We start from the raw sequence: 12549 nt of genomic DNA on the forward strand, positions 1-12549 counted from the left end.
GTGGCCCAGGCATGGCAATGTGGGGAGGGAGGGAGGAGAAGGCAGTGGGCCCCAGCCAGGAGCTTCTGTAGGTGGTGGGGCGGCGTCCCTGGTCGCAGAGGATGGAAGGAATCAGTTAGAGGAGGTTGAATGGAGGCCCTGGAGGCATGGCCACTTGGTGGGTAGTCAGCCCAGGAAATGGAAATGTGGGGCTGGGGCAGCAGGCGGGGTAGGGGTGGGGGGCGCAGCCTGGGGCTTGGGCCTTCTTAACCTAAGGATGGAGGAGACCCAAGGGACCTTTGAGGTCCTCTGACCAAAAAAACCCAAACCTGTTGCTGTAGAGTTGATTCTGACTCATATCGACCCTACAGGATAGAGTAGAACTGCCCGGTAGGGTTTCCAAGGCTGTAATCTTTATGGAAGCAGACTGCCACATCTTTCTCCTGTGGATCGGCTGGTGGGGTTGAACTGCCGACCTTTTGGTTAGCAGCTGAGCGCTCAACCACTGTACTGCCAGGATCTTTCAAGGTCCTCTAGTCCGTTCCATTTTAACCAGGAGAGAAAACAGGACTGGCAGGAGGCTAACTTAAGGTCCTAACAAGGACTTAACAATTGGTTATCTAAATGCCCTCCCTGCCTCCCCTCATTCTTCTCCTACTCTGCCTTGTCTGGAACAGAGAAAGGGAGAAGAGAGATGCTACCTACTCTGACTCCACCATTGTCTAACTGGGGCTCCTCAGGGAACTTGGAGAACGAATCCATTTCATAGATGGGGAAAACTGAGTCATCCCACCAGACTAAACTTTTCGCCGCCTCGCCGCCAGGGGATCTATGCTAATACAGATATCTTGAAATCCTTAGCATCGGGGGGCAGGTGAGGGGACCCACCTTGGGATCCTCCCAAATCAAACCAGGATGTGGGCCATGCCTCCAGTGGCCGGAGATGCCAACACAAAGAAAAAAAAATGACTCCCCACGTCCCCTGGCTCAAACCCAGTAAAAAAGTGACTATTTACAATGAAGGGGTGGGGAGCGAGGGGGTCCCCCCCCCCGCAGGGAAGAGTGGTGGCCGGAGTGACCTCACCACTTGGGGGAGGCCACGCCCCTGGCCCCGCCTTTTAAAGAGATAAAGCCAAACAGCATAGATTATAGAGGATCTCCATCCCCCAGATTGGGGGGGGGGCTGACCCTAGGGGTGAGGGGTGGGGCATGGGATGCGGTGCGGGTGGGGAGGCATGGGCGGTGGGAGGAGATGGAGGAAAGGTAGCTACTGCCCCTCCCCTCCCCCTTCCCCCCCTTGCCGGACACACAGTTTTCCGTGGGATGAACACAGAAAGGGTTAATCAAAAAGAGTTCGATGAGCGAGTCTGACGGTCGAGTGGGGCGGGCTGGAGCAATGAGGCCGAAGGTCCCGGTGGCCGGTGGTGATGGAGTCACTTAGAAGATGAAAGGTTGGTGGTTTTGGGGGGGTGGGGTGGGGTGGGGAAGAAGGAGGTGGGGGAGGGGGTTAGGTGGTCCCTCCCCCAATTATCTCTGGGAGACAAGAGTGTCCTGGACTGGCTGAGAAGGGGTTAAAAACCAGCAGCCTACATCACCCTCCCCCCCCCCGACTTTCCCGTCTCCCTCCCAGCCACCAGCACTCCCTATCGCGACTGGCGACAACACCCAACAGCAGCGGCGCCATGGACAGAAGCCCCCTCCACACAGGCGTCGAGACAGCTGACTGCAGTGGAGAGGGATCGCGATGGCAAGGCTGGGTGTCGCGACTTCACCACTGCGTAAAACCAGTGTCCCTGGACCGCTGGGCCCGACCCACCAAGCGAGCATCGCGATCTCGTTCTCCTCATCGCGATATCCAGTTCAGGCTTTCGCGACAGCCGGCCTCGGATTCAGGACCTGCACGCAGCAGGTGCGCGGCCTGCCGAGCTGTCGCGATAGCACATGCGCCCAATCGGCAGCCTGGACGCCCAAATGACCGCTCAGTCTACCACAACCTCTAATTCTGGTCTTTGAAACAGCAGAAATCAGTGCAGCAGGACTTCTCTCACTTTCCAAACAGTTGGCCACCATGCCGAAACAAAATAAAGAGAAGGAACAGGCAGGAGAAACAAAACAAGGGGATACTGAGGGATTTGGGGTTAAGAAGGGAAAAGAAATACCACTCAGAGAAAAGTGGTACCGTATTGTTCCAAGTATAAGTTCCCAACCGTCTATAAGTCGACTCTTACCAAGCGCCATTTGGGATACCCATGATTCCCACCTGTAAGTCCAGGGCAGGCGTCAGGGCAGATAAAGATGGCACAATCGTCACCTTCTGATCCCCCGCCCCCTACTAATTATTGCAGTGAAGCCTCTTTGCCCCTGTAGAGATGGAAGGGACAGGGCAGAAGAAGGTGGCTGGGGCAGGTTGGCTCAGAGCCCCCTGAGACAGGGGATGAAGGAGGTGAATTTGGCACATTGAACCCCTTCTTCTCATAAGTGCTTTGAGATCCTTCTCTCACGTCCAGCTGGCACTGACCCTAGGGCCACAGAGTAGGGGTTGAGCATATCTCCCCCTCCCCAATTTCTACAGATTTGCCCAAAGGAGGCAAATGGGGTTCTCCCCAGCTGGTGGAATTTGGGGTATCCAAAAGGGTAGGGGGGTTAGCTGAAGAGGAGAGTTTTTTTCTGTCATTTTTTTTTCTTACAAAGATTCTAAGAAAAACTCGGGGTGGGAGGGGTGAGAAGGGGGACCCAGTTTAGCTAAGTGTTCACAGACTTTTTCAATGCCTCTTAGGAGCCCATTCCCTCCCCTCTATCCGAGGTCCTCTCCCCCCCAGAGCGGCTCAGTTCCAAGGAAGTTTGGCACTTTTTTTTTTTTAATCAATGGGGTAACGGGAGAGAGAGTTGAGAGAGTTGAGGAGAGGGGGAAGACAGACAGACAAAGATAGAGACAGGACAGACAACAATGGGAGACACGGGGAGGTAAAACAGAAAGTCATAGGGAGCCAGAGAAAGAAAGAGAGAGGGAGATGCTGGGGGAGGAAGTGGGGAGAAGGAGGGCAAATGGGAAGGAACAGGGAGACAATTCAATGCAGCAAACACTTATTAAGCACCTACTGGGTGCCAAAGAGCAGGGTGCAGGGAGGCCATCAGATTCTCTGAGATCTGATGGCTAATGGGGGGTGGAAGAGGTGATGGGATTTTCAATAATCCCCATCCCTGAACCCACATCTGTGTCCCCTCTGGACAAACTGCAGCACAAAAGATTGAGGTCAGATTGCAGAAGGGACTTTCAAGGGATGGGGAAGACAGTGGAGTGAGTTCCCAGGTTAAAATGGGGAAAGGTGTGTGACTCCCCACTCACCAACATGAGTGGGGAGCCACACATCTTTCCCCATTTTGGTGAGTGAGTTAGCTCACTGAGCTAGGAAACTACCTTTCCGAAAGCCCTGGCTGGCGGGGGTAGGGGGTCCCCGAGAAATGTGAATAAGGAGGAGGCTGTCACAGAGACACCCCAAGGGAACACTTTACAGGAGGCCCAGCCTCCAGAGATGTAGCTGTGTGAGTGAGAGGAGTACTGGATCCCGCGCTGACTGGGACCCGGACTCCCTGAATGGGTCTACAGAAAGCATCTGCCAAACCTAGGGCAGCTGAGGATGCAAATGAGATGCAAATGATATGCAAAAGAGCTCTTTCAGATCCTACCTCCCCACGCCCAAACCTTAATTTACCTCTCCCTGGCTCCTTCCCCTCCTCGTGGAGGCCTAGGGGATTGTAGGGGGGATATACTAGCTAGATACCGCAATACCCACGCGTGCGTGGAGATACTGTGAAATACTGTAAGGTCTTTTGAGAGGCGGAGGGGAGCCATGGCCCATGGAGCCACCCCACCTCCAACCCCAAGAGCCCCCAACTGTAGAAGATATGTACAAAGTTACATCAAGAATTGTTTTGGCACTCAAATCTCCATCTGGGTTTAGTTTGGAGATTAGGGGTGGGAGGTGATGGGAGGTGGGGGATGGGAGAGGAGGAAATGGGGCCTGGCCCCCCACCCTGGAGATGAAGAGAGCACGGAAAAAGTCACCTTAGTGCCCAAGCTATAGCCTCCCATTGGGTGGAAAGGCTGGGCTGGGGAATTCAGTGCAAGGTACCTCGAGGGCTATTGCTTTCTAGGGATTTTCACATTTTGATTTGGGGGTAGCCCTCTAGTGAGGGGCAGGGGTCTCCCCGGCTTTAGGGGTAGGAATTGTCTCTGTGGCTTTTCTTCGCTCCCTTTCTGAAAGAGAGGGATGAGGAGGCCTGGCCCCCAAAGCCGTGAAGAAGAGAAGGGTCTGGAAGACCTAGGAGGGGGACAAATGGGGGAGAGGGTGGGCGTGGGATGCCCCTCCCCCAGAAATGCTGATGATGGAACTAGGGCACTAGAGGCCCTGCTTTGGGTTGGAGAAAGTGGAGGTGGTCTCCAAGGGGTAGGGGGACATATATGGGGGTGGAGGTGGGTCTCAGCTATCCTAAGTCCATAGAGTTGTCAGGCCTTAAAATCTCAGCCTGCCAACAGGTCCTTAGAGCAGACCACAGCCACAGTGCTCAAGGAGACACTCCCAAACTAACTTGCAGGGCTGCCTGGCCTGTCAGGCTCCACTGAAACTTTCAAGCTCCTCAGAGCCCATGGCAAGCCACACCAAAACATTCTGGTCCATCAGATTCCACCAGAGTATGCCAGCTTGCCAGAAGCCATCAGGCCAATCTAACCTTTGGCCCAAAGGACCCTACCAAGGCTCAACTGAACCCTACAACCAAGCCACGCTGGCCTGACAGAGCCACCACACATTTGGCTCACCAGACTCAATGAAACAAAGCCACGCAGACACAAGCATGCATACAAAAGGTGGGGGTGGGAATGCAGGGTCTTTAACAGCAGTTTTCACTAGCTCCATCTTCCACCCTCCCTGCCCAGGTGAGTTCACAGACTTGGTGTGTTTGAATGGAGATGACCCTAACTGTACTGGGTCTTTTTTCTTAGAGTCCTCCAGATTGAATCCAAGTCACCCCTATTCTCCTCCTGGGAAGACCTCCCAGGCCACCATCCTACCAAAGTAGGGTGGGGGTGGAGAAAGGGTCAGTGACTGGCCATGACCCAATACAGGAAGTGGGTGCTTCATCCCAATGACATCACAGGAAGTGACCTCAAGACATCATAGGAAGTGACACCTCAGGACATCACAGGGAGTACATGCCCCCATGATATCACTGAAATGACCTTTGGGAAAGGGCTCATTAAAACATCATAGGAAATACCTCTCCCTGTTGCCATTACTGGAAGTGACCTTTGGTGAACTGCTTCCTGTGATATCATAAGGAGTGCCAGAAGCACTCCAGAAAGTACTTGACCAGTGACATCACAACAGGGAGCTTCATTCCCATTACTCTAAGAAAAGCCACGGTAGATGCCACAGGAAGTTGCTCTAGCCTCTTCCAACAGTCTTGCCCATGGGACTGGTCCAATCCTACAGCTGGCCTCATTGCCAGCAGCCACCCGCCTCCAATACAACCTGACAACAGAAGAGTGAAAATTCCCACCTAGAGGGGGCAACTCTGGTGGGGGGAGAGAGAGTAGCTGAGACAACCTGGGAACTATGGGGTTCCTACTCCAAAGGTCCCACTTCAGCTCAGACTTCTCCACTACCTCTTCTCCCATCACTTCCCTCGCATCTGAAACTGAAGGCGGGAGAGGTGGGGTGTTGTGTTTTGGGGAGGCCCCTCATTCCAGGTGACCCAGAGGCTCCCTCCCCTCCTCCCATATGGGAACAAACGTAAAAAGGAAAAAAAAAAAAAGAAAGAAAAAAATCCTCACCAAGGAAAAAAAAAAAAAAGGAGGGAAAGAAAGAGAAAATAACGCTTTGTTTTCTATTAAAATCAACAAAATGCAATATATACAGATATCACACAGACCTGGGCCCTGGGAGAGGAGGGTCAGGCCCAGTCAAGCACAGGGAGGGAGGAAGGAGGGGTCAGTTCAAGGCTGAGGAGGGGGCTTCTGGGCCCTGTCCCCAGCCAGTACTCAATCCTGCCTATGACTACCAGAAGGGGGGGGGTGCAGTCAGGCCTACCCCGACCCCGTCCCATGAGGAGCAGGACTACACCAAGCTGAGGTCGGGAGTTGGAGGAGGAGGAGGAGGAAGAGGAGGGACAGGGAGAGGGGTGGGAGCACGCACCACAGGCCTCATCCCACTTTCTGGGGGTTTGAGGCCCTCACCCCCTGCTCATAGGTGACCCGCTGGCTGATGAGGTATTGGGCGGCTTGCGTGGCCGCGGGGCTGCCAGTGATGGTGACCCGGCGGTTCCGCGTGCCCGGCAGGAACTCGCCCTTCTTGGATATCTGGATGCGGGCGCCTGTGAGCTCCTGGTACTCCACCAACGTCTTGCCCCCCTTGCCCAGGATGGCCCCCACCAGGTTCTCGGGCACCGCAATCTCCACCAGCTCCTTGGTGCTCTCAGCTGCCAACTTCTCTGCCGTCAGGAAGCCCCCAGCCCCCGCCGCAGCAGCCGCAGCAGCCACCAGCGGGCCGCCTCCCCCACCCGCCCCGCCGCCCGCCCCAGCGCCGAGGTAGCCATTGGCGGCTGCGGCCAAGGCGAAGGACCCCAGGGCTCCGGGCGGCGGGGCCGGCGGCGGGGCGGCCCCTCCGGCCGGCCCAGCCCCTGCCTCTCCTGCGTAGGATGCGAGGAGGTTGGCGGCGGCGGCAGCGGCAGGGGTGGCGCCGGCGGCCACAGCAGCCAGGACGCCAGAGGCTGCGGCCGAGTTGAGGCCCAGGCCGAGGGAGTTGGTGTTGTAGCCGTAGCTGGCCAGCGTGTTAAGCGCCGTGCTGATGGCCAGCAGATCGGTGCCTGAGAAGGCGGGCAGGGCGGCGGGAAAGGCTCCCACGCCAGCCAGCCCAGCGGGGCCCAGCAGGCCAGAGGCGGCGGCGGCGGCGGAGGCGGCGGCTGCAGCAGGCAGCACATCGGCGGGGCTGGCATACGGCGAGCCGGTGGGGTTGGAGTTGGCCACGGGGCCGGCCACGTTGGCGTAGCTGATGTTGAGGCAGCTGCTGCTCTGGGGGTCTTCCTGGACCTTCTGCACTATGGCGCTGACAGCCTTGTGCACCTGCTCGGGCTCACCGCTGACGGTCACCACGCGCTCCTGCAGGTTGATGCCCTCCGGCTTCTGGGACAGCTGCACCCAGGCACCCGACTGTTCCATCACAGCTTTCACCGTTGCGCCCCCTTTGCCGATGATCAGGCCGGCTGTGCTGTTGGGGACGATCAGCTTGGCCTGCGTGGGGAGCGAGAGGGAAATCTTTTTAGGGCGATCATTGGAGACTGAATTAACATTAGTCCAGGGTTTGTTGCCCCAAGACATTTCACACCCCTGCTCTCTCCACTGTCCAAAATTAGGCCTAGTTTGTCCTGTGTAGGCACCGATATGACTCTGCTGCTGTTAGCTGCCACTGAGTTGGCCCCCAGCTCATGGCAACCCCATGCACAATGGAATCAGATCGTTGTGATCATAGGGTTTTCACTGGCTGATTTTGGAAGCGGATCACCAGGTCTTTCTTCTTAACCTGTCCTTAGTCTGGAAGCTCCGCTGAAGCCTGCTCAGCATCATAGCAACATGCAAGCCTCCACTGAGACGAGTGGTGGCTGTGTATGAGGTGCATTGGCTGGGAGTCGAACCCGGGTCTCCCACACGGAAGGTGAGAATTCTTCCACTGAACCACCAATGCCTCATACTGTGGCCCTACCAGTTGTTAAAATAATTAAATACTTCCATGTTGGCTAATAAATGAATAGCCAGTACTTGGCACAGTGGTTAAGAGCTCAGTTGCTATTCAAAAAGGTTAGCAGTTCGAATCCACCAGCCGCTCCTTGGAAACCTCATGCGGTACTTGTACTCTGTCCTTTAGGGTCACTATGAGTTGGAATTGACTCGACAGCAACAGGTTTTTTTTTTTTTCTATTGGTAGCCTCTTGGTCACCTTGTTCCTTGCTCCCGAAGCCCCTGGTACCTCCCATTCACCCAGCTCCTAAAGGCTTAATGTCTGACCCAGTGCGGGCTTCCAGAATCCTGCTCTTAGCTTGCGTTCTACATTGTTATATGCTTTGACTCCCAGCCCCAGAAGAAGGCATCATTCTTCTCACTTTACAGATGAGCAACTTGAGCCCTAAGGGGTGAAAGGACTTGCCCTAGAGCCACTCAGATAGAGCTGCAATCCAATCTCTTGGGCTCATGGTCCGTGGGCTTCCCATCCTGTGACATGGTCTTTTCACTTAACCCCTTTGTTGTCTTATCTGTAAAACGGAGATAATAAAAAACCTTAGGTCTGAGAAGGCAGAGGGTTAGATGACCTCTCAAGGATGGTCTCAAGCATTGGGCTGCTTAAATATGATGCCCCCCCACTTCTCAGTCACAGAGAAGCCCCTCCTTCAACCATCCAGGTGGCCAAGCAGCAGCAAATCTGATCAACCTTGATTCCAGTGCAGAGATTTCAAAACCAACATCACGAAGAGCGTTTCTACACATCAATTCCTCCTTCTCAGTCCTTCCCACATCCCCTCCGACCTGTGGATTCTACACTCACATCCGCCTCTCTTCTTCATCCCTAAGCAGACCCAGGGGCATCTGGGAAATTTGTGGGCGTGGTTCTGATTGCCACAGAACTAGGGGCAGATGTGGGCATTCAGTGGGCAGGGCCACGGATGTCTGCACTCCACAGTTTGAGAGTCGGACCCTCACAATGAAAAACCGTTCCAGGTCCTGCAGGACTTTTGAAAGTCTCACAGGACCTTTATCTGGTGAAACACCTGTTTGTAAATCTCGGAGCCCAGAAACGAACTCCATGATACATTTCGTTGTTGTTAGCTGCCATTAACTAACTCATGACCACCCCACACACAACGGAACGAAACACTGCCCGGTCCTGCGCCATCCTCATGATCGGTTGCGGATTGGATCGTTGTGATCCACAGGGTTTTTATTGGCTGGTTTTTGGAAGTAGATCGCCAGGCCTTTCTTCCTAGTCTGTCTGAGTCTGGAAGTTCCACTGAAATCTGTTCAGCATCATAGCAACACACAAGCCTCCACTGACAGATGGGTGGTGGCTGTGCTGAGGTGCATTGGCCGGGAATCAAACCTGGGTCTCCCGCATGGAAGGTGAGGATTCTACCACCGAGCCACCGCTGCCCCCGACAGTGTGATACTAATATGATGATGTAGGAGACTGACCTTGTTCTTAGCAGATAAATGCTAAAGTGTTTAGGGGTGAAGAGTCATGAGGTCTACAACTTATTTTCGAATGGATCAGCAAAAATGCCCCCGTGTGCGTGCGTGTGTGTGTAGAGATAGAGCAAATATTAATAACTGGTGAATCTCAGTGCGGTGTATAGGCAGTGCATCGTACTATTTTTTAAACATTTTCAAAATAAGAAGTTAGAGAAAAATACACATGCCCCAACACTTCCTTTCACTCTCTAACATCCTATATATTTTACCTATTTACTTGTTTATCTCCTGTTTCCCCTCAAACGAATTTAGGATCCACGAGGATAGGGATGTTTGTCTGTTTTGTTTACCACTGGGTCCTCAGTGTCTGGAGCAGTGTTCGGCACACAGTAGGGGCTCAGCAAAGGCTTGGTGAATGAATGGATGGAGGAAAGAAGGAATGATGACATACCCACAGGACCAAGCAGGAATGGGATTGTGTGGAACAGCTAGGTGTAACCCACTTGGGTGGTGTGGTGGTGGTGGTGGTGTGTGTGTGTGTGTGTATGTGTGTGTGGGCGCTGTACATTTGGATAGCCAGTCTCAGCTCAGTATGGTCTGTTCTGATTTTCCAGATTAACTGGGAATTCTGTTTTGTAAAATGTAAAGCATCCCAGTTTTTAAATGTTGGCAATCTCTTCCACATTTCTAAGAACTACTGCGTAGTGTAAACAATCCAATGTGCTAGTCAGGCCACCAGTTTGCAATCTGTGCCTACAAATCCCAGACAAGCTGCCTTAGACTCTGGCATCACTGGATCACGTTCAAATCCTGGCTGTACCACTGAAGCTAGGCAAGGGAGTTAGCCTCTTTGGGACTCAGTTTTCTCATCTGTAAAATGGGTATAATGACACTTCCTCCATAGGGTTATTATGAGGCCCAACTGGTGGCGCAGAGGTTAAGAGCTCGGCTGCCAACCAAAAGGTCGGCAGTTCAAATCCACCAGCTGCTCCTTGGAAACCCTATGTGGCAGTTCTACTCTGTCCTATAGGGTCGCTATGAGTCAGAATTGACTCGCCGGCAATGGGTTTAGTTGAATTTTAATTGAGCTCATGCAGGCAATAATGAGCTTGAGACTCAAGCACGGCCACAGTTAGCTAGAACTGAGTATAGCTGCTCTTCAGGTGACTCACAGTCCCTACCACTACCAGGTGAGTTCCATCTGGTTGCCTCTGCTCAGTCATGTTTTTGCTTGGCCCCTGTGCACATGTCATCATTCATTCCTTCGTTTGCTGATGACCAAGCATAGGGTGCCAAGTGAGTGTGCAATTAATGCGTGTCCATAGTAGATACTCAGTAAATGGTTCTTGTCATGGTTACTATCATGGGCAGACCTGGATTTAACACCCACGTCTGTGGTATAGGCACTTTGGACAACAGTTTGTCAGTTCCTCAAAAAGTTAAATGTAGAGTTAACGTGTTGTTGTTATCGTGTGCCGTCGAGTCGATTCCAACTCATAGTGACCGTATATGACAGGGGAAACCTACCCCATAGAGTTACCATAAACAACAACAACAAAAAAACCCCACCAAACTCGTTGCCGTCAAGTCGATTCTGACCCACAACAACCCTATTACCATATCACCCCACAGTTCCACTCTTAGGTATACGCTCAAAAGAACCGAAAACAAATGTCCACGCAAAACTTTGTACATGAATGTTCATAGCAGCACTATTCACAATAGCCCAAATGTGGAAATAACCCAAATGTCCATCAACTGATGAGTGGATAACCAACCATAAGGTGGTAGATCCAAATAATGGATGATTTGGCCATAGAGGAAATGAATACACAATACCTGCTACAGTATGAACGGACCTGGAAGACATTGTGCCAAGTGAAACACACGAGACGCAAGAGGCCACATATCATATGATTCCATTTATATGGAATGTCCAGAATAGGCAGATCTAGAGAGACCAAGGACCCCTGGCGGCACAGTGGTTAAGAGCTTGGCTGCTAATCAAAAAGTCGGCAGTTCAAATCCACCAGCCGCTCTTTGGAAACCCTATGGGGCAGTTCTACTGCCCTAGAGTCGCTGTGAGTCGGAATTGACTCGAAGGCAACAGGTTTTTATAGAGACCAAAGGCAGATTAAAGGTTGCCAGGGGCTGAGGGGACAGGGGGAATGAGGTGTGGCTACCAATGGGTATGGGGTTTATTTTTGGGGGTGGTGAGAATGTTCTAGAATTAGATAGTGGTGACGGATGCACAGCTTTGTGAATATACTAAAAAGCCACTGAATTATACACTTTAAAATGGCGAACTTTATAGTAGGTGAATTATGTCTCAATAAAGTTGTTATTTTTTTAAAAATCACCAGAAAATACAGAACAGCCTGACAAGGGGATAGAAAAGCATGTACAAAAGCAGACCTAAGGGTCAAGAGATATTTAGTATGTGACGTGGCACTGCAGAGCAGTGGGGAAGGATGGATTATCCCAGAGAAGGTCTGGGGACAACTGGCTGATCATGTGGGGGAAAGAAAAAGATAAAAAAAAAAAAAAAATCTCACCACTGCCACTTCCTAGCTGAGCGGCCTAAGGCAGTCATTTCACGCTTCTGAGCCTCTTTTTCCACATCTGTAAAATGGGCATATCATTCATGATCCATATGGTTTTGGGGGAGGATTCACTGAGATACTGGCAGCCTGCCCCATGGTAATCGGTCAGTCAGTGTTAGTTCTCACGACAAAACCACAGCTAGCAGCAGGATTGTTGTTGGCTGTTTTTTCAACAGAGCAGGGTCTAAATTCTAGTCTGCTATTTAATAACTACGTAATTTTGGGCAAATGTCTTCACCTCTCTGTGCCTCAGTCTCTCCTTATCTCCAGCATTGGTATAATCACACCTTGCTGTTAGCTGCTGTTGAACTGGCCCCATGCACAATAGGATCAGACCATTGTGATCCATAGGGTTTTCACTGCCTGATTTTCACAACTAGATCACCAGGCCTTTCTTCCTCATCTGTCTTAGTCTGGAAGCTCTGCTAAAACCTGTTCAGCATCACAGCAACATACAAGCTTTCACTGTCAGACGGGTGGTGGCTGCGCATGGGGTGCATTGCCGGGAATCAAACGTGCGTCTCCTGTATGGAAGGTGAGAACACTACCACCGAACCACACACTTTCCCTTCTAATCACACCTACCTCATACAATTATTGGGAATGTTCAATGAGTAAAATGACTGCCCAGTGCTTGGTACATGGTACCTACCCTACCGGTTGCCGTTAAGTCAATTCCTACTCATAGTAACCCTACAGGACAGAGTAGAACTGCCCTGTATGGTTTCCAAG

At 52.2% G+C, this 12549-nt stretch overlaps 1 protein-coding gene across 1 annotated transcript in view; it reads right to left on the reverse strand.

The window, feature by feature from the left end:
• Positions 1-5860: 5860 nt before the first annotated feature.
• The window catches only part of NOVA2 (NOVA alternative splicing regulator 2), a 28635-nt gene continuing 21946 nt past the window's right edge, over positions 5861-12549 (reverse strand). The window contains exon 4 of the mRNA XM_004381595.2: positions 5861-7267. Coding sequence (XP_004381652.1) covers positions 6182-7267 — 1086 coding nt within the window. The 3' untranslated portion in view covers positions 5861-6181. The remainder of the gene's footprint in view (positions 7268-12549) is intronic.

Source organism: Trichechus manatus, unplaced genomic scaffold (genome assembly GCF_000243295.1).
Source record: "Trichechus manatus latirostris isolate Lorelei unplaced genomic scaffold, TriManLat1.0 scaffold00087, whole genome shotgun sequence".
NCBI lineage: Eukaryota > Metazoa > Chordata > Mammalia > Sirenia > Trichechidae > Trichechus > Trichechus manatus.